An 18,934-nucleotide genomic window follows, 5' to 3' on the forward strand; every position below is an offset into this window, starting at 1 on the left:
TGTATTTGTTCTCAGAGCGCTCTCCCACTCTCTTTATCGCTCTCCATGTGTCTGCATTGCTCGCTGGCTCTCCGACTCACTCTGAGCAAACTCTGCGGCTGCTTTCCCCGCTCTTTCGCCCGCATCAGGAGGGCAAAACAATCGAGTGAAAGCGCGGAGCGGTGCAAAAGGCAAACCATAACCAAAATGTATTGTATTCCCATGAACAAAACAGAGAAATACTATTATAAAAAGAAAAACTTTCATTGGTGTCGTCTCCCGAGCGGATGGGATGAATACATTGCACACAACAGCCAAAGTGCACGGCGCATGGTGGCACTGGCAGTGGCAGAAGGGGAGCAGAGCAGAGCTGAGCACAGCACTACGGAGCGAAGTGCCACGGAGAGCGAAATTATTACGGAACTAACGCCAGACCCAGACCCAGACCGAGACCCAGTCGCTGTCGCAGACTAGAGTTGTGCAGTCGGAGCGGAGTCGGAAATTGGTATCGTAGGGCGGAATCGGAATCAGAATTGCGGGGAGTCGAGAATTGAGAGGCGGACGGAACAGACCCAACCATTCTCGTCAAATGGGAAAATGTGCTAGAAATGTTTGCTGGACGACGACGACGATGAGGATGGGGCATGCTGCACCATGCATGAAGACAAGCAAATGAAATAAATTGGATTCCAAGTGAAACGAAACGAAATCAAATGATAAAATTTATTAAATTAAACAAGACGTGAAAAGTCTGTCCCCCAGGCACACGACGGTCCGCCCACACGAGTTGAAAGTCTCCCAAACGGCACCCACACACGCTTATACCGTGCCGTACATAGCGAAATAGAAATAATACTTCCCAAATAAACTAAGCGAAAAAGGTAGATGGAAAAGAAATCAACGAATTCAAAGAAAAGCGAAAATTGTTGGTCTTGCAAGGCAGAAAATGTATCTGCCAAGTGGCTGTGATTGTATCTCAAAGTGTGCGTGTGTGTACTTCCATCTGCAAGAGTGTGTGCGTGTGTGTATATGGTAGTACGAGAGTACACGCCTTTTAAGTGCACTAACCGAAAATGCCAATAACAAATGTGTGTGTGTTTGTGTGTGCGTGTGTCTGCTTGTCTGTGTGTTCCCCGAGTTTCACAAATGAATGAACAGACAGTTGTGGGACAGACAGCACCGGAAACGATTTACCAGACAAAACTGTCAACGTTTTCGCATTGGATTACACCCAAGAGTACGAGTAGTATCTGACAGATACGTTTTCCATATGCATTCACATTGTCTGGCTATAGCTTTATGGCTGCTTAGGGTCAATATCCTTTGACCCAATTATGTTCGGGGTCTCTCTATGAGGGTGTGTGTGGTGTGGGGGGGAGAAGATATGCAAACTACTGCCAATTGACATTTGTCGTTGTTGCTGCTGTTGTTGTTGCTGTGGTGTCAAGCGTCTGCTTCTAATGTGCCTCAATTTCCGTTGCCTTTCTTTGGCCTGGCCTAAACGCATCCTCCGTAACCCCCGCCCACGCCGCCTCAACCCTCCAGCTGCTGGTGCTACTCCTGACACGCCTCAGAGTTTGCTGGCGAAAAATTATGAATAGCCAGCGGGGAGTGGGGTAAAGGAAAGGACTCCACTCCTGGGGGTAGCATAGTACGAGTAGTATGGGGGAGTGGAGCATAAAGCTTAGTCGGTGGTGGGCGCGGCAGAGCAGGCGCACTCTATACAACTCTCTCTCTGGGTCGCTCGCTCTCTCTCTCTTTGTACCCCTGCCTCTGCAGGATGTGCCTAACCTACCTTTTGTTGAATTTTATAGTATATAGTATGATAAATGAGACATGTACATATCCATGTTTGTGGTTGCTTCTGGGTGTGTGTGTGGGAGTGTGTGTAAGAGTCGCCCTGCGTGTGTGTAAGCAGGTGATTATCTGTTGCAGCCTTCTACCAGTATTTATCTCATTGAAGCATTGAAAAGTGGCAGGACAGACAACACGACAGGACAGCTCAGAACACGACTCCACAGGACACGACGAGACGACGGGCAGCCTGCTTTTAGGCGCACACAACGTGCGTTATCATGTTGCAGAGTCAGAGCCCAATGCCTTTCCCATAAGTATAACTGCACAATGGGGCAAACTTGCTTGAGTTTAAGTAGAATTCCCATGATTTCATCTTATTATCAGTCAGCAATGCGTTTGTTTTTGTGTAATTTCACACTTTGCCATTTAGCTACTCGTATAGCTGATGCATCACTCTTTGAAATAGAAAACGAAAACGAGTATATGGTGTGGCAGGCTAACATTATCACACATCTGTCTGTAGATTGTCAGGAAAAAAAATAAACAAATACCACAAATATGACTCTAGAAATAAACACTTTCGTGTAGATGTACATAACTTCAGTTCGTTATCTTTGCAAAGCCCTGCTGCAACGTAAACAACGTGTGGAGCACGGCAATAGTACATACATAATTATATCTTTGTATACCTCATGCAAGCTCCTTTAATTTCTGCTAGATTTTCCTAGCACTTCCGACATCATTTATATGTAGCTTTCCAATCATTCTTAAGTTGCCATATCCACTTCAAGCTATCAAAGCGCTTCACTTTTGATAACACGACTTTCATATCACGTTATCTTAAACTCACCCAAAACATTACTTACTCTTTTATAGCAGGAAAAGTTAATAAAAAGTAATAAATAGACCACGACATAAATATGTTATCTTTATCAAGCAGAAATTACTTTGATTTCTGGTATTTCCGATAATTTCCCCTACTTTCTATCACTTTCTTTCTTATCAAACATTGCTGAGAGAATTTCATATCAGAGATTTTCTATGTGTGAATGGCATGCAACTCCCATGGTGCATGTCACGACTGTGTCACGTAGCACATATCAAAGATACTCGAAGATATTCCAGCGCGTGAGAAGCACTTCATCAGGAGCAAGGCTCCACTCCACTCGCTGTGCGAACGCCCCATCAACCCCATTCTGGTGTCTTATTGTGCAATTTTTTTAATGGCATCCCCTGAGTGGGTGGAAAGCAGACTGTGCTGGGCTGCTGGATAGGGACGGGTACGAGCGGGAGTGGGAGCTTAAATGGAAAGACATGCAAAAAGTCATTAGAGAAAAGGCGACCTGCCGCCTGCCACGTAACACAAAGCCGCCGGCGTTTTAATGAAGCACACTTGACAGTCATAATTCATTTGCAGCAAATCAGCACCTCGGGCCAGAGCGGGGGGACTGGAAGGCTGGTCCTTGAAACCTGTCAGCGATTAAGAGTGTATGAAAGTCCATTAACGAGAATCCATTTACAGCCTCTCCCCACATTCAGCGACAATGGGCAAGGATCAGGAGTTCCTGGAGGCGGCACGTAACGGCAACATCAGCCACATCGAGAAGGTCCTCACACAGAAGGCTAAAAGGGTCGGACCCCTCGCCAGCCTACGTCGCGGCACTGGCGTCAATGTACAGGACAGTGGGGGCTACTCGGCCCTCCATCATGCCTGTCTCAATGGCCACGAGGATATTGTGAGGCTGTTGCTCGCCCACGATGCCTCGCCCAATCTACCAGACTCCCGTGGCTCATCGCCACTCCATCTGGCTGCCTGGGCCGGCGAGACGGACATTGTGCGACTGCTCCTCACGCATCCCTATCGACCGGCCAGTGCCAATCTGCAGACCATTGAGCAGGAGACGCCGCTGCACTGTGCCGCCCAGCATGGACACACCGGTGCGTTGGCTCTGCTCCTGGGCCACGATGCGGATCCCAATATGCGCAACTCACGGGGAGAGACACCCCTAGATCTGGCCGCCCAGTACGGTCGCCTGCAGGCGGTACAAATGCTGATCCGCGCGCATCCCGAGCTGATCGCCCACCTGGCGCCCATGGAGAGGGGTACACCATCGCCCTCGTCTCCGGCCTCCCCCAGCCGGACGATCTTTCCACACACCTGCCTGCACCTGGCCAGCCGCAACGGACACAAGAACGTCGTGGAGGTGCTGCTGGCAGCGGGCGTAAGTGTCAATCTGCTGACGCCCTCGGGCACGGCCTTGCATGAGGCATCGCTATGCGGCAAGGAGAATGTTGTGAGGACACTGCTGAGGGCTGGCATCGATCTATCCGCCACCGACAACGAAGGACGCACTGCCCTGGACATTCTGCGAGAGTTTCCGCCGCATGTGACCAAGCATATAGTGGCAGTGATAAACAGTGCGTATGAGTAGTACTTATAGAACAAACCACAAACTTAATCTGCTTTGAAATGTATCATTTTTGCATACCTAACCGCGCATTAATCATTGGTACTCATGAGAATGCAATTATATACGTAAAAGTTATCGGAAAGGAACGACACATAAACATCGTTGACCCCATTCGTGAGGAATGGAGTGTACTACATTGAGAGATACGTGCCAGGTCCATTCCACTTTGATCCTCAAGTGTATTTATCTTTGTGGTGCAAAATCAACTTGTTTTTTTTGTCGTTCCAAGAACTATAGTTATCTGCTTGCAACTAAGTCAATCCCTTTGTCCGTAAGTCCGTAAATTCCCTTTTTTTATTTATTTTAATTAAATTTGTAAGACTTCCCATCACTTAAAATAACTTAAGATAAATCAAAATACGTCTAAGTAGTTATTGTTGTGATTTGTTCTCATTGTTAAATTATGATTATAATCAAAAATTCATTTGTTTTCTTTGCAGACTTTCGCCATCAAATGGACACCGATGAGGTTGATGAGGTGATTTACAGGCAGCACACGGGACCGCCACCCCTCTCCGGGCGGGGTAGCCAATTGAAGCAGCAGCCGCAGCACAGCAGCAATCACTACCACTTCAACTCGAACAACCACTTGCTGAACCACTCGCACTCTATGCAGCAGTCCGGCTACAGCAAGCAGCGTCTGAGTGCCGGCAATGGGGCTGGCACCTACAATGGCGGCAAGTCCCTGGACAGTGCCCTACAGCCTGAGGATCGTTTCTACCAGGATCTCAATGCGCACTCCCCACTGCACAGTCAGATGTGAGTATGGGTGATCGGATTACTTTGGATTGTCTACATCTGATTTCTCTATAAATTCTCCTTGCTGTAGCGAAATGGTTGGCGGCTACAGTGTGAGTCCGTCGTCGTCGTTGAGCAGCTTTGAGCCAGCATCAGTCTCACCTCGTTCTCGCTGCTCCACTGGTGGCGTTGGTGGCCAGCCCCTCCAGATGAGCACCTTTGCCCCAGCTGGTCCGCCAAAGAAGCCGCCGCGTCGGAATCTCTCCGTTTCGCCCACACATGCCGGATCGGGCCAGCAGTTCAGCTACAGCTCCCCCAGCTCTAGCCAGGGACAGCAACAGCAGCATCTGCGACGTCCGCCTCCCACCGACAGTCCGTACTCCCATCAGAGCCATGGCAGTGTCGGTGGCATGAGCTTCGATGAGACGCAGCTAAGGGAAAGACAGCGAAGCGATCGGCTCTATGCCAGTGCCAGGCAGAGCACACGCTCCGCCATAGATGGGGGAGTGAGCATCAGTTCAAGCAGTAAGTAGAGCTTCTAAGAGCTCTTCTGATCCACAACTTATAAAGATAATCTTGCAGATGACATGTTGGATCGACAGTGCAGCAGCTCGGAGCTGAACAGCGAGACAAGTGTCCCGAATTCGAGTGGCGAGTCGCCTGCCACCAGCTCCATGAAGCGCCCCATTCCGGCACCGCGAAGTGCGGCCACCAAGCTGTCCAAGGAGCTGCTCAAGTCCTGTGAAAGTGCCACCCTCAAGTCGTACAATCCCAACCGGAAGCTCAAGCGAAACAGGAACAGCAGGTGAGGATATCCTTAACAAGAAATCAAAGGGAAATAAAGTACTAAGCTGATAATTACTAATAATTACAGCGCAAATGCAGCCAACAAATCGAGTGGTGCCGCCGATGAGAATTGCGAGGCCAAGCAGCAGATACCCAGCAGTCCCACCCACTACAAGCAGCCACCGACGCCGGATCATCCGCCGCCCAGCTCCAGCCAGGCGGAGCGCACCATCCACGAAAGGATACGTCCGTTGAGTCAGGAGTACAAGCGTCGCTCGGCCCTGCTGCAGTTGCAGGCGGCACAGCAGCTGATGATCGAGACGGGCTCATCGCCTTCGAAGCTACTGCCCACGCTGGGCACGCCCGGCTACGACTACGATGATGCGGTGACAGTGGTGCCACGCTGTCCGGCACCCTCTTCGGGCTCTTTGAGTTCCAGCATCTCATGCTCCTCGGACCACAGCCTGTCCCACTCCACGGACTATGTGGAAGAGTTTGTTAGTGATGTTCCCTTTGCGGGTCTGCTCAAGGGAGCTGCCTCACAGCCCAGAGAGCAGCGGCCCACGGTGCAGGTGCTCGTACAGGTACCAGAGGAGGGAAAACTACAGCAGCAGCAACAGCAGCCCATGCCCCGAGTGCGTCCTCCATTACCCACCAAGCCAGCTGTGCCGGAGAGAAAGTTCATCAAGCCCCCGACGACGCCCACTAATCAAGCACAGCAGCAGCAGCCGTCACCTCAAACGCTGGAGGCCAATGGCAACTCCTCAACGGATGCGGCGGCAGCTCCTGTGGCGCCTCGGCGTTCCCCCTCAAAATCGCCTACAAAATCGGCTGGGAAGTCCCCTGCCAAGTCTCCGGGTAGCGGACACTCGGCGGCCACACGGAATTCGATCAACCTGCTTAGCCCCTTCAATGCGGAGGAGGCGCGCAAGAAGATCTCGGAGATCATTGAGAACTTTGGCAGCGGCATCTTAAACACCAGCATCACGCCCACACACGACATTGAGCTGGATTTCGAGGACATGGAGGTGCCCAACGAGCGTCGGGAATTGGCCACACGTCTGCGCAACGCCGGACTGCTGCATATGGAGAGAATGCTCTTCGAGAATGGCTATGATAACTACAAATTTGTGGTGAGTTTGGGCTCAGCTATCTCCAAGCAACTTAATCTTTATGATGGTCTCTCCAGCACAATGTCTTCGAGGAGCCGGATATTTCCTTGCTGCACATTCCCGAGCGAGATGCGCCTAAGCTGTTGCGCTTTGTACAGACCCTGCCACCTGCTGAGTTCCAGCCTCAGGTGCCCAGCAAAACGCAGCAGGAGAATAAGCAACAGGGTGTCGCCACGCTGCAGCAGTGGCTCCACAGCATCGCCCTGCCCGAGTACCTAGAGTTCTTCAAGTGAGTTGCATAAACGATTCAAAAGAATTATTCATTAACATCGTTTTAAATCTCGTATAGCAAACATCTGTACAACACCATTGAGAGCGTGTGCGGTGTGTGGGATGTGGAGCTGCAGACTGTGCTGGAGATCAACAAGCTGGGCCACCGCAGACGCATCCTGCAGTCCCTGGCCTACATCCGACAGACGCGGGACAGCGACTCCAAGGCGTCCCAGAAGACGCCGCTGGGCGAGAACAACGAAACCAATCAGTTGACAACGAATGGCAATGGCAACAAGGAGGTGGTGGCAGCCAGGATACCCCCCAATCCTGTGCAGCATCGCAATTCCATAACGGGCTATCGCAAAAGCCGGTAAGATGGCAGCTCTTTTTCGTATAAAAAAAAGGAATTCTACTCATTTATATTGTTCATATTCACCTGAAGACCTGCACCACCACCACCGGCTCCTCCGGCAAGGAAAGCTGTGCCATCCACTGCACCACTCCACATACGGGCACCCTCAGAGCTGCTGCTGGGTCTGCCAGCCAATCTCCGGACCACCGAATGGCGCCACTCGGCGCAGACGTTGCTCAACGAGCACATCAATTACGAGGTTCAGGTGTGTTTTATCTTTAGCCAACTCTCATTTGAGGAAACTAAAGCGGAATAATATTTACAGTACCTCGGCTCAACGGTTGTGAAAGAACTACGTGGCACAGAGTCCACTAAGAAGTCCATACAAAAGCTGAAAGCCTCTAGCGAAGGTGAAGCCAAATCGGGGTCACCGCTCTCCCTGGCCATCAGTCATCGCGGCGTAGAGTTCATCGATGTGAGCAGCAAGGTAAGTCCGTCACACGGAGAGAGCAATCCCTACTATCTTTATATGGATTTCCTTGTAGCGCATCATTTGCGAGCATGAGATACAAAACATCAACTGCGCCTGTCAGGACTCGGAGGATCTGCGACACTTTGCCTACATCACCAAAGAACAGGATCTGCACTACTGCCATGTATTTCAGGTTCAAAGCACGGTGAGTAAAACAGGTACCGAAACTATAACGTATCCCCCTGCTAATCTTCTTTTATTTCGCCATGCAGGACCTGGCAAGTGAGATTATACTGACGCTGGGACAGGCCTTCGAGGTGGCCTACCAGTTGGCGCTACGCGATGGGATTGCCGCCACGCCAGCGTTGCTCCTGGATAATGGCATGCTGCTGGGCGAGTACTGTAGTGGGAAATAGAGTGAGGACCTGGCCGTAGTTCAAGCAGAAGCCAAGCAACCCACACCGGCACCACTCAGGCCAGGTCGCAGTCTCAATCTAAATCTCACTCACAATCCCAAACACAGTCGCAGTAGCAGTCTCTGCTCCAAACTACTTTGCCTCACCAACTATGGGGCCCTGTTCAAGCTCTAGTTAGATGGAATTTTTGTAATATGGTAACTACACAACTTCCAGATCGTAGTTCTTGCATTTTATACGAAATGTTATTTAAAAAAAGAAAAAAGATAAAAACATTTTCGAATGGCCAAAGAACAACTACAAAACGAATAGAACAAAAAGACTCTTAACAAAAGGCACAATTTTTTCAATGTAAGAGAAACGCACAACAAAAACCCAAGGCTTTTTTCGAGCTTCAAAACTTCAACAAACGATAAAAAAAAACAGAAGCCCAACAGCTTACATTCATATGGAAATTGTCATTAAATGCATTTTGAATTTTTCCCCTCTTAAAAACCAAGCATATGAAAATAATGGCATTTACAAAGTAAACAAAAAAAAAGAACAAACAAAATATATGAAAATGTTTTAGCAAATTTTTTAAACAAAACAAAACCATTGAGAATCACAAAAAAATTTAAAAATATATTGGCTTATTAAACAATTTTATCGATGTTGAATGCTGCATATTTCCAATAGGAACAAACAAAGAATTGAAATGAAATTAAAAGTAAATTTAAAATACAAAAGCAATGCAAAAATCATATCCCGCATTCATGGAGATCTATAATCTATTGGCTAATCCACATTTACTCTACATACTATATACATACGACTTATACCTATGTAATACCGATATGTATGCGTGTGTTGTTATATAATTTTTAATTGAATATTTAAGCGAATCGAATCAAATCAAAGTACAGACAACGCATCAAGTTATAAGCGAATTGTTGCTTACAAAATCATCATTAATGAAAGTTTACTACATCGATGTGAAGAGTATTGTATCTACATATGTATGAATGAATGTACAATTTTAAGTATCTTTTGGAGCATATTTTACGAATTTTTAAAGGAATGGAATTTTTAACTAGTCCCTTAGTTGTTAAATTGTGAAGCATTTTGTATTTGGTTTAAGGCCAGGCCTTGTTGTTGTTATCCTCTCAATCATTCTCTTGAGTTGATGTTTTATTTAGCAATTTTAATCATAATTTATTCTCAATTTGATTCTACTCTATCGATGTATGCAAATGCTTTAAATGTTAGCCTGCTTCTGGTACAACAGATTCCATTAAGTACCTACCTAATCAATACAAAAACGAAGATCATCTTAATCCAATTTCTCTTGGGCAATTCAATAGATTGTTATGCCATAAAGACAACAACCTGCTCCTACTCCTTTTCCTGCTCATCCCAGATATAAATCAATTTTAATAAGCTATATGCGAAATCATATTCTAGCCCATAACTAATGAAATTTAATAAGAACAAACAAACAATATATACAAACACATATACAATATACAACAAATTGAAAGCTGACGATAATCCGAAGAGCAAAAACCCCCCATAAAAGAGAAATAAATACAAATTACAAACGGAGCAAAAACAGAAATTGATGGAGAATACTAAATAAATACATAATTAACTGAAGCCACAAGTTGTTTAACTCTTGGACGGGTCAGGTCTTCCCATTTAAACGCCTCATGATGTCAATTAAGGCGCACTTTCCCACACTGGCCTCCCCATTGCAGAACGAGACAGCTAGTTGCATAGAGGGGCAGAGAGGGAGAGAGCGCGCGCGCGATCAGTTACACAAAGGCATACGCGTAAATGCGAGTTTAATGTGAGCCGGTTTGCGGTACGGACGGCCAAGCAATGTCTTGTTGGTTTTGTATAAGGCTAAATGCGTTAACCATTTGATCATGCGAATATTAATTGGCATTGGCCAACACCAATGCTCGTCCCGAGCCCGAGCCCCAGCCCAGCCGCACTTTTTCTCTAATGTTGCCTGCAACAAAATGCGCGCATGCGTCAAAAGTTGCCAGACATCATTGGATAGGATAGGCAAAGAGTCTGTCCAGCCAGAATGACGACGTTTTGAGCAGCCTGGGACAACGTGGAACCTGGGACCTGAGCCTCGGCCAACATCGTACTAAAGATGGGTTTTTTTTTTTTTAAAGCAAATAAAAAGATTTTTAAATTACTTTCTAAACAATTTTACGAATTTCATATGACAATAATAGAATATATAGACAAGTATTAAACAGGAACTTTTCCATGATTTCCATAATGGTGTCACGACATCGTGTCACGTACCCATCGCTAGGCGGCTGGCTGCATTTGATGCTTCATCTGCCGCTTAACGGTTCAAGTTATTGTCTCTCTCCGTCTCACTTGCGTGCAATTTGCGGCGCACAGCTTATCACAGTTTCATTATTATTATTATTATTATTATTATTAGTATAGTCTTGGGGATGTGTACATGTATCGTTACCATCAGGACACCCCACCCTCCAGTCTCTCTTCTACAGAGTACCATTTGCCATTTATCTGGATGTGCGTTTATTTGTAATTGAAATTGCGTGACTTTATTCTTTGATTTCACTATTCGCCATTGCCATTGCCTTTGCCATTGCTTCTATGCTCGTAATGTACTTTGGCGCTTGGTGCGGAGCGGATGAATGTGGAATGAGATGCCCAGAGGAGAGGGTTCAAACTGTAAACTTGCACATTTTGCCCTCTTCCAACTGATTTATGCCTTTAACGGCACAGCACACTGCAAAGTGCATATACAAAAAATAAACAACAAAGCCCAGCAGTTATGCTTCAATTCATAATACGACCTGAGGATACCATAGACTAAGGTATATTTATTACCAAGGGCACTAAGCTTATAATAATTTGTAGGATGACAATTTAAATAACAATTTTAAAATATGTAGCATTGACAATTAATTTCATCAGCTTTTATGCAAATTAGCTGCTGTTTTACCAGCCTGTTGCAAATATCTTCACAAACCCAACATACCCTTGTATTCTATTAGTAATGCATATAATTGCCAACAAACTTTTCGTGAGCTTTCATTTCGCCTCGGCTGCAGAGCAGATGAGAGTGAGTGGCGGTTGCTTTTAAAGCTGTTCTCCTGTTCCAAATGCCAGCAAGCAACGAAATGTTTGCCCAGCCCTTGACAATCGAATGTGTCCCAACCACCTCCCCAATTTGATTTTGTGTGTGTGACTGTGCATGTGTATGTAGGTGCGTGGGAGAAAGCAATACTGGACAAGAGCTTTTTTTCATTGCTGTGCTGATAATCCGAATGCTGGGCGCCTGTTATGAGTTGTACCAAAAAAACCGCCAGACGCCAACAAAACGTGTGCACTGAAAGTGGTCGACATGTTAGCAATTCAAGCATTTATTCCATTCGCTGACTTTGCTGCAGATGAATGAATAAAATAACGAATACTCTAAGCTCTTTCTATTGGCATCCATTGGCCTGAGACTTCGATATACGTGTAATCCTCACAAGTCTCATAGCAATGTCTTTCGGTAGAAAATCTATTCCGATTGCCGCCACAATTAGAGTATGTAAATTGACGGCATTGTTTGCGATTCGCATCATAGGCCCACATCAAACGATGTCCTTTGCATTCCCCATACTCGGGACGAAGCGCACAGACCTCTAATGAAAATCACATTATAAATACTTCATCCGTTACATATTTATATGAGAGTTCACTTTTTCTCAATGAAACACAGGCTACAAACTCAACAACTGCCACTATCATGGCCATTAAGCTAAGTAAAACTCCGAGCATTCGCATTTTCGCTCCTGAAACTCAGAAAATAAACTGAACTGGATTTCAGATGTTTTGGGGATATATATGGCGTTCAACGGATTGATTTTGGTTACAAATGGAAATGTGTTTGGGTCTATTAAACCGAGTAATTATTTTAAATGAGTTAAGGTGCTATCATAGAACACCTGCAAGGCTCATATGTGTGTATTTCTAAGCTGGATAACTAATAGAGAAAATAAATATAACAATGCTGATAATGTAGAAAAATAGTTATACTGAACTTTTTTTTTAATTTTGCTTAGCGAAAACTAAGATTCTCGGTCCCCACTTTTACTGTAAGCGATTGAGTTCATCCGCACCTATGGGAGATGTTTCTACCACGTTTTCCATCTTATATGAATATATTTTTATTGAAAATAATATCTTTTATTTTAATTATGGTATTTATATCTATATTCATCAGTTTTTTCAAACATCGCACAAGTGTTAACACATTCCTCATAAGTTGAAAAACGGTTACGATTGCCACCACAGTTGGAGTACGTGAATAGAGTGCATTCATTATTGTTTTTATCGTAGGCCCAGACCATGGTATGTCCGTCGCATCTTCCATACTCGGGACGCATTGCACAAATCCCTGCAAGAAATCGCAGCATTATTATATCCGTGTTCCATGAAATCGCTTATATCTTACTCATCTGCATCGGATCATGAGCCAAACCACATTGTATAAAAGCAGCAAGCACGGTCAGTAGTCCAAGTAATGCTCGGGAATATTTCATATTTTCCAATTTGTCCCTAGAAGGTTAGAATGCCGACTGAGCTGAAGTGCAACAGATGTTGTTGTATTTATAGGTAAGCTTTTCCTGGAGCAGTGAGTCCGCGTAATTGAAATGAATGAATGAAACAATGAACTAGTTCAATAAGCCCAACGATATTTTCTGTTATGGTTTTCAAATTCCTTGGACAGATATTTTAATTTAGGCATAATTTAAATTTTAGGCATAAATTTGTGCGGACACAACATTTATTAGAGATAGCTTAATTTGAATTAAATCTTTAATTGTACTTAACATCTAATAAACCCTTATCCGTTACAATAACTCATGCACTGCTCATTGCTGTGAAAACGATTTTGGTTTCCACCACAGTTCGAATAGACGAACAACTGGCATTCATTCCGGTAGATGTTATAATTAAACAGTAACCGATGTCCCCCGCAATTGCCATAGGCAGGTCGCATGCTGCAGATAGCTGTGCAAAACAGAAAGCAATTGTACAATCAATTTTTAAAACATTTCAGGGTAACAAACCAAAGCGTTTCTTTTTTTCTAGCTTGTCAGATACGTCCTCCGAGGCTTCTTTTTTAGCATACACTAGCGAAGCAGCTAGATAAACCACAACCAGACGCATCCAGAACATTTTGATATATTTGTAGAACCAGCGGCAGGGCAATGGCAAACTCAGACGCGGGTCTCTGACATTTATAGTGCCATCCAGAGGAAGGCTATTAGTCAGCACACATTCTGTTTTCTCCACAAATGCATAGAGCTGTTGGTCCGGTAAACAAAAGCTGTTCTTTATATAAATATTTTTTTAGGCTGTAAGATGTTTAATATTTATTGAAAAGCGTGCAAAAAGAAAGGGTGGACGATTTAGTATATAAGGTTGCATAATATTAAAGTTTTTTGGTCATAGAACCCGGTGTTTGCGGCAAAGCCTGTCACAATTTCTAAAGGAGTAGAAGCGATTTTCATTGCCACCACAGTTCGAATAGATAAATACATCGCATTTATTCAATAATGGATTGTAGTACCACTGAGTGCGATGTCCCTTGCATGCGCCATAAGACGGTTGCAGCAAGCAAAAATCTATCCGGATCGGAAATTTATTATTATCTTTTTGGAACATTATTTCATTTAATCTCAAAAAAACAAACCTATGTTAAATGATATATCTTTTATCACAACTGTACCTGAGTGACAAGAAAAACAAGAGCAATGCACAGCCAAAACATATTAAAGTCTTCCCAGCACCCACGGCAAGCCAATGACCAACTTATGTCCAGATCGGGGCATTTATACTCGCCGTCAATCAAAATATAGATGAATGTATTCTCACGTATGTATACTTAACTCTACCTGGATTCTTAACTTAGCAAATAAGCTAATCCGAAGCTTTGATGTGTGAAAGGCCTAGCGCTGTTGCTCAAAGCGGAGTCAGTGCACATTAATAGCGTTACCGATTCATCAAAAACAAACCAAGGGGATGGCCTGAATACTTTTTTGCTCTCTGTAATATAAAATATTTCAGAAAAGGGAATATAAATGAAAAAATTAATAAACAGAGCAGAGTCGACATGTCGGTTTCTATACAAAGTTTTACAGAAATCTACAATAAATATCTGTGCACACATTCTATATTTCAGAACTAAGAATTTTCAGTTCTATTTCATAATTATAAAATCCTCATATGCCATTCAATTCGCCTGAAATATCCTGTCAAATGATTACAATTAAAATGTACCATCATCCAGAGTCATCAAATGGGTTTTAACGGTTTTCTATATTTCCCCTCATTGATTTAAAAATTAAAATTAAATTAAATTAAAATTTACTACATAATTAACCCGTGAGATACATTTTCGTCATTCTATATTAAGATACTGCTAATTGGATCAAGGAAAATCTTTTCAAGATTTTTTGCCAACGCTTCTCAAAAGTTCAATTTCGTAAAATATTTATATCATTTTATTATTAATATTTTAATGCATTTTTGTATTTATTATTATTTTCTAATATTCTTTAAGACCCAATCATTCATTTGTAAAGACTTATAGATAGTATCCGGGTCGCGTCGGTTGCAAAATTCGTGGCATTCCTCATAGCTGTGAAAACGATTGTGATTACCGCCGCAATTCGAATAGATAAAAGACTCGCATTTTATGCGCAAAGCGTTGAAGTACCACTGCCGACGATTTCCCTTGCATTTTCCATAGGATGGTTTCTGGAGGCATACATCTGAAAAGATAGTAAACTTATATCTTTGATTCGTTGGGTAAAACTGAGAGTAACAAACCATTGTGTAATTTTTCTCGAATCTCTCTAAACCAATTATCCCTAAAAGGATCTTTGGTTTCGGTGGCATAAACAACACCAACGACCATGGAAACAATTGCAATGCGCAGCAAAAACATATTGTGATAAGATCTTTCTGCAAAGCGAATGACCAACACAGTCCCAGAATTGTGGCATTTATAGGCCAGTTAGTGGCCGACATGGAATGAAAGTGGAGGGTTTCTACAAAGCAAAAAGTTTCCCCTACCTGTACTCCAAATTTAGCATCCCAAGTTATCCGAAAATTTGCATGCAAAAAAGTGCTTGGGTTTGCATTACTCAGTACGGAAAAAGCTCCGAGAAACAAAGTAATTATCCAGGCACCAATTCAGTTAAGAGTGCCCTTGAAGCTACACGCTTTTATTTCAGTATATTTAATTGTAGTTATCAAAGCCGTACAAAACTTTCATACTCTTTGTATGTTTGACAGTGTATTTCTATGTACATCTTAGAGTTAACGGCAAAATTTGACGCATTCGACATACATATTTGGGGAACCGATTAGGGTTGCCGCCACAGTTTGAATAGAGGAAATGCTCGCATTTACTCCGATGATAATTGTAGTACCACATAACACGACGTCCTTTACAACTGCCATACGACGGACTCTTGCTGCATATAGCTGAGCGGAGAAGAACTTCTTTGATCACTTTTCAGGTAATATTTTAAGTCAACAAACCACTGCGTACGTATGTCTCCATCTTCACTATTTTCTCCGGAGGTATCTCTTCGATGTCAGCATACACAAGCGAAGCGGCTAGAATAGCAAGAATAGCCTCCAAAACATATCTGCGTCGTAACCACGGCAAGCCAATGGCAGGCTTCAGCCCAGTCTACTATCATTTATAGTGCCATGGAGTGGGCATGAGCACTAGTCAATTACTGACGTGTTTTCTATAATAATAAGTACCAACTGGTTTTTGATTTTAATAGTTCTGTATGTGTCTAGAAGTCAGTCGACCGCTTGCCAAATAAAATGAAACGTCCAAACGGTGGACTCCAACAAATATTGGGATATTTATATAAGTATAAGTATTTTTATGTAAAAATCATCAGAAAAAACGTGACACCAAAAATTATGATTGAAAAAAATATTGAAATTAAGTAGAATTCAGTTTAGTTTAAATAATTGTTTATGCTTTAATACGGCCTTCATTTTTTTTTAATTTAAATGGTTTACATTTTAGATACTAGTTTAGACTTATGTTTAAATGATAAATATTACGGCTCTTTTATTAAAATCACCAAATCCTTATTTCGATCTATGGAATGAACGACAAAATTCGTCACATTCTTTATAGCCATGGAACCGATTGTGGTTACCCCCACAGCCTGAATATATGAAAGGCTCGCATTTATTTCGTTGTTTATTGTAGAACCACTTTGCCTGACGTCCTTTGCATCTGCCATAGTCCGGATTATTGCGGCAGGCATCTGGTCGAAGTAAATTTATTTTTTGAATTAGTATATACATATGTATGTATGTACAAACAAACTTTTGAGTAACTGTTTCTTCCACTTATTATCCGTTTCCTCCGACTTATCCTCTTCGTCTGTATACACACGCCAAACGGCTAGAAGTACAATAACAAGTCGCAGCCAGAGCATTTTCTGAGATCTTTCTAGCACTTATGCCACGCCAATGACCAATTCTGGCAAAGAGTTTCTCGCATTTATACTTACTCGTATAACGCGACGTCTGTTAAAAAAAGAAAAGGGAAAGTTTCTCCAAAGTGGAATAAAAACTTTAATGTGGAAAAGTAATTAGGAATCAGAAAAGAAATATATGTTACCGATTAGTCAGCGGGAATCACACTCATGTCCATGCCACTTTATTTTATTTTATCAATTGTGCATTTTGATGCAATTAAATGCACTAAGATCTGAGTTTTTAAAATACAAAACTTAGTTCTTAAAATGAGGAGGTAGTCAACTTTGTTAATTTTTCTTTATTAAAAAAAGGCGTAAAGTAAGTTAACTTTAACGTTTAAACAAGTTTAAAAACCCTTACGACTAATGGAATGTTAGTTCAAATAATAATATTGTGTCATAGTTTTAGCGAAAATGAGTTCTAAGCTAAACAGTATCTGCAAAGCAATGATTAGCGCATTCCTCATAGGAGTAGAAACGATTTTGATTGCCACCACAGTTCGAATAGATGAACCGCTCGCATTGATGGCCGATGTTATTGTAGTACCACAAGGAGCGATTTCCCTTGCATGCGCCATAAGAAGGGTCTTGGCTGCAGAATCCTGAACGAACCGGATCACGCATTAGTTGTTACGGCAATATTTGGCTAACAAACCTTTGCGACTAATATATAACATAGTTTCAGACTCATCCTGCGCATACGAGTATAAGTCTTGTTTTCTTCCTTTGATTTTTGCAGAGGCGAGCCAAACGAATAGAAAAACGAGAGCAAGGCGGAGCCAGAACATGTCGAGATCTCTCGCGGGAATCCACTGAAATCCACTGGCCGACAGAGGCACTGGCCTGTGCTATTTATAGTCCCATTCATTGAAACGAAAGGAAAGAAATTATTGATAAAAAAAGTTCTGGCCCATTCCACCTGGCTTTTAAAATAAGTGGCCAATTTGTTTGGCAACTTTTATGTGGAAAAGTGTTTGTGCAATAAAGGGCTGATTCGGATCCTCTAATAGTCTCTGAGAGACACACAGGGAGAGACGACATTGTACTTAGATTCTGGAATTTATATATTTCAAAATAGATTTGAAGCGGACTTTATCCGATTTCTTTTCATAATATTTTTGATATGGCTCTTGTTTGAACATATACGGGGATTCATTATATATACATTTTTACATATACAAATCAATTATTATTATTTTTTAGAATATATATCGGAAGTTTTCCAGTGTTCTTCGCTGCAAAATTTCTCGCAGTCATCTTGGCTGTGGAAACGATTCCGGTTTCCGCCACAATTCGAAAAAGTGAACGGAACGCATTTTTTGCTTCGGAAATTGAAATTCCACATTTTGCGTTTTCCTTTACAACTTCCATAGGACGGTCCTTTATAGCAGATTGCTGAGCGGTTTGGAAATCATTGTATCATACGTTTTTGGTTAAATCTATGTTTAACATGCCTCTGCGTTCCTTTAGCATACTTTTTACACGCAACAGCTTCGGATTCTGAAATTCCTCAGATTCTTCGGAGCCACCAGAGACAAGTACAATCCAAAGGGCTAGAAAAATAAGAACAAGGCGCTGCCAGAACATGTTGAGATCTTCTCGGAATCCACTGAAAGTTACTACTGATCGACTAAGGCACAGTTCTCTGACATTTATAGCTCCATTGATGGAAACTTTTGGGCAGTGCAGTCCACTTCGTCACGAAACTTCTCACTTAATTGGCTTTTAAAATAGAACTTATCAAGTTTTTCTTAGTTTTTATTTCGATCCTCCATCATTGGTTGTTGATTTAGATTTAATTTAAGATTTGTTCCCAATATACCTAAAAAACTTTAATTTCACTAATGGGAAAACTTTGCTTGGCGCTGAATCTTTTTAATTTGTTCAATAATTAATTGATAAAGTTCTAACCACCTCTCAAAAAGTACATACAAAATATAAATAAAAACCAATCTGGAAAAGAATAAAAAAATACACACTTTTTAAATT

The 18,934-nt window shown here is 42.8% G+C and overlaps 2 protein-coding genes and 1 long non-coding RNA gene across 6 annotated transcripts; 1 reads left to right on the forward strand and 2 right to left on the reverse strand.

Annotated features, from left to right (window-relative positions):
• Positions 1-363: 363 nt before the first annotated feature.
• On the forward strand, positions 364-8,810 carry LOC117897106 (ankyrin repeat and SAM domain-containing protein 1A). Of its 3 annotated transcripts, none has more exons than XM_034805751.1 (13): positions 364-860; positions 2,023-2,026; positions 3,292-4,194; positions 4,688-5,006; positions 5,077-5,510; positions 5,556-5,790; positions 5,860-6,904; positions 6,961-7,172; positions 7,233-7,526; positions 7,599-7,773; positions 7,834-7,995; positions 8,054-8,185; positions 8,253-8,810. In XM_034805751.1, the coding sequence occupies exons 3-13, from the start codon at positions 3,321-3,323 to the stop codon at positions 8,394-8,396; spliced, it is 4,026 nt and encodes a 1,341-aa protein (XP_034661642.1). In that variant the 5' UTR covers positions 364-860; positions 2,023-2,026; positions 3,292-3,320; the 3' UTR covers positions 8,397-8,810. The 3 variants fall into 3 exon arrangements, with proteins under 3 accessions (XP_034661642.1, XP_034661643.1, XP_034661644.1); XM_034805753.1 differs by having other exon boundaries at positions 365-860; positions 5,568-5,790; XM_034805752.1 differs by lacking the exon at positions 2,023-2,026 and having other exon boundaries at positions 3,299-4,194.
• A 2,935-nt stretch (positions 8,811-11,745) lies between these two features.
• LOC117897108 lies at positions 11,746-12,236 on the reverse strand. Of its 2 annotated transcripts, XR_004649067.1 has the most exons (3): positions 12,119-12,236; positions 11,812-12,061; positions 11,746-11,760 (listed from the first exon to the last, which is right to left on the reverse strand). It is a non-coding gene; the product is annotated as an uncharacterized LOC117897108 (long non-coding RNA). The 2 variants fall into 2 exon arrangements; XR_004649066.1 differs by lacking the exon at positions 11,746-11,760 and having other exon boundaries at positions 11,777-12,061.
• A 1,030-nt stretch (positions 12,237-13,266) lies between these two features.
• On the reverse strand, positions 13,267-13,608 carry LOC117899519 (kunitz-type serine protease inhibitor 2-like). The gene is made up of 2 exons (XM_034809571.1): positions 13,493-13,608; positions 13,267-13,433 (listed from the first exon to the last, which is right to left on the reverse strand). The coding sequence occupies exons 1-2, from the start codon at positions 13,599-13,601 to the stop codon at positions 13,267-13,269; spliced, it is 276 nt and encodes a 91-aa protein (XP_034665462.1). The 5' UTR covers positions 13,602-13,608.
• Between the last annotated feature and the right edge of the window lie 5,326 nt (positions 13,609-18,934).

This window comes from Drosophila subobscura, chromosome O, assembly GCF_008121235.1.
Source record: "Drosophila subobscura isolate 14011-0131.10 chromosome O, UCBerk_Dsub_1.0, whole genome shotgun sequence".
NCBI classification, from domain to species: domain Eukaryota; kingdom Metazoa; phylum Arthropoda; class Insecta; order Diptera; family Drosophilidae; genus Drosophila; species Drosophila subobscura.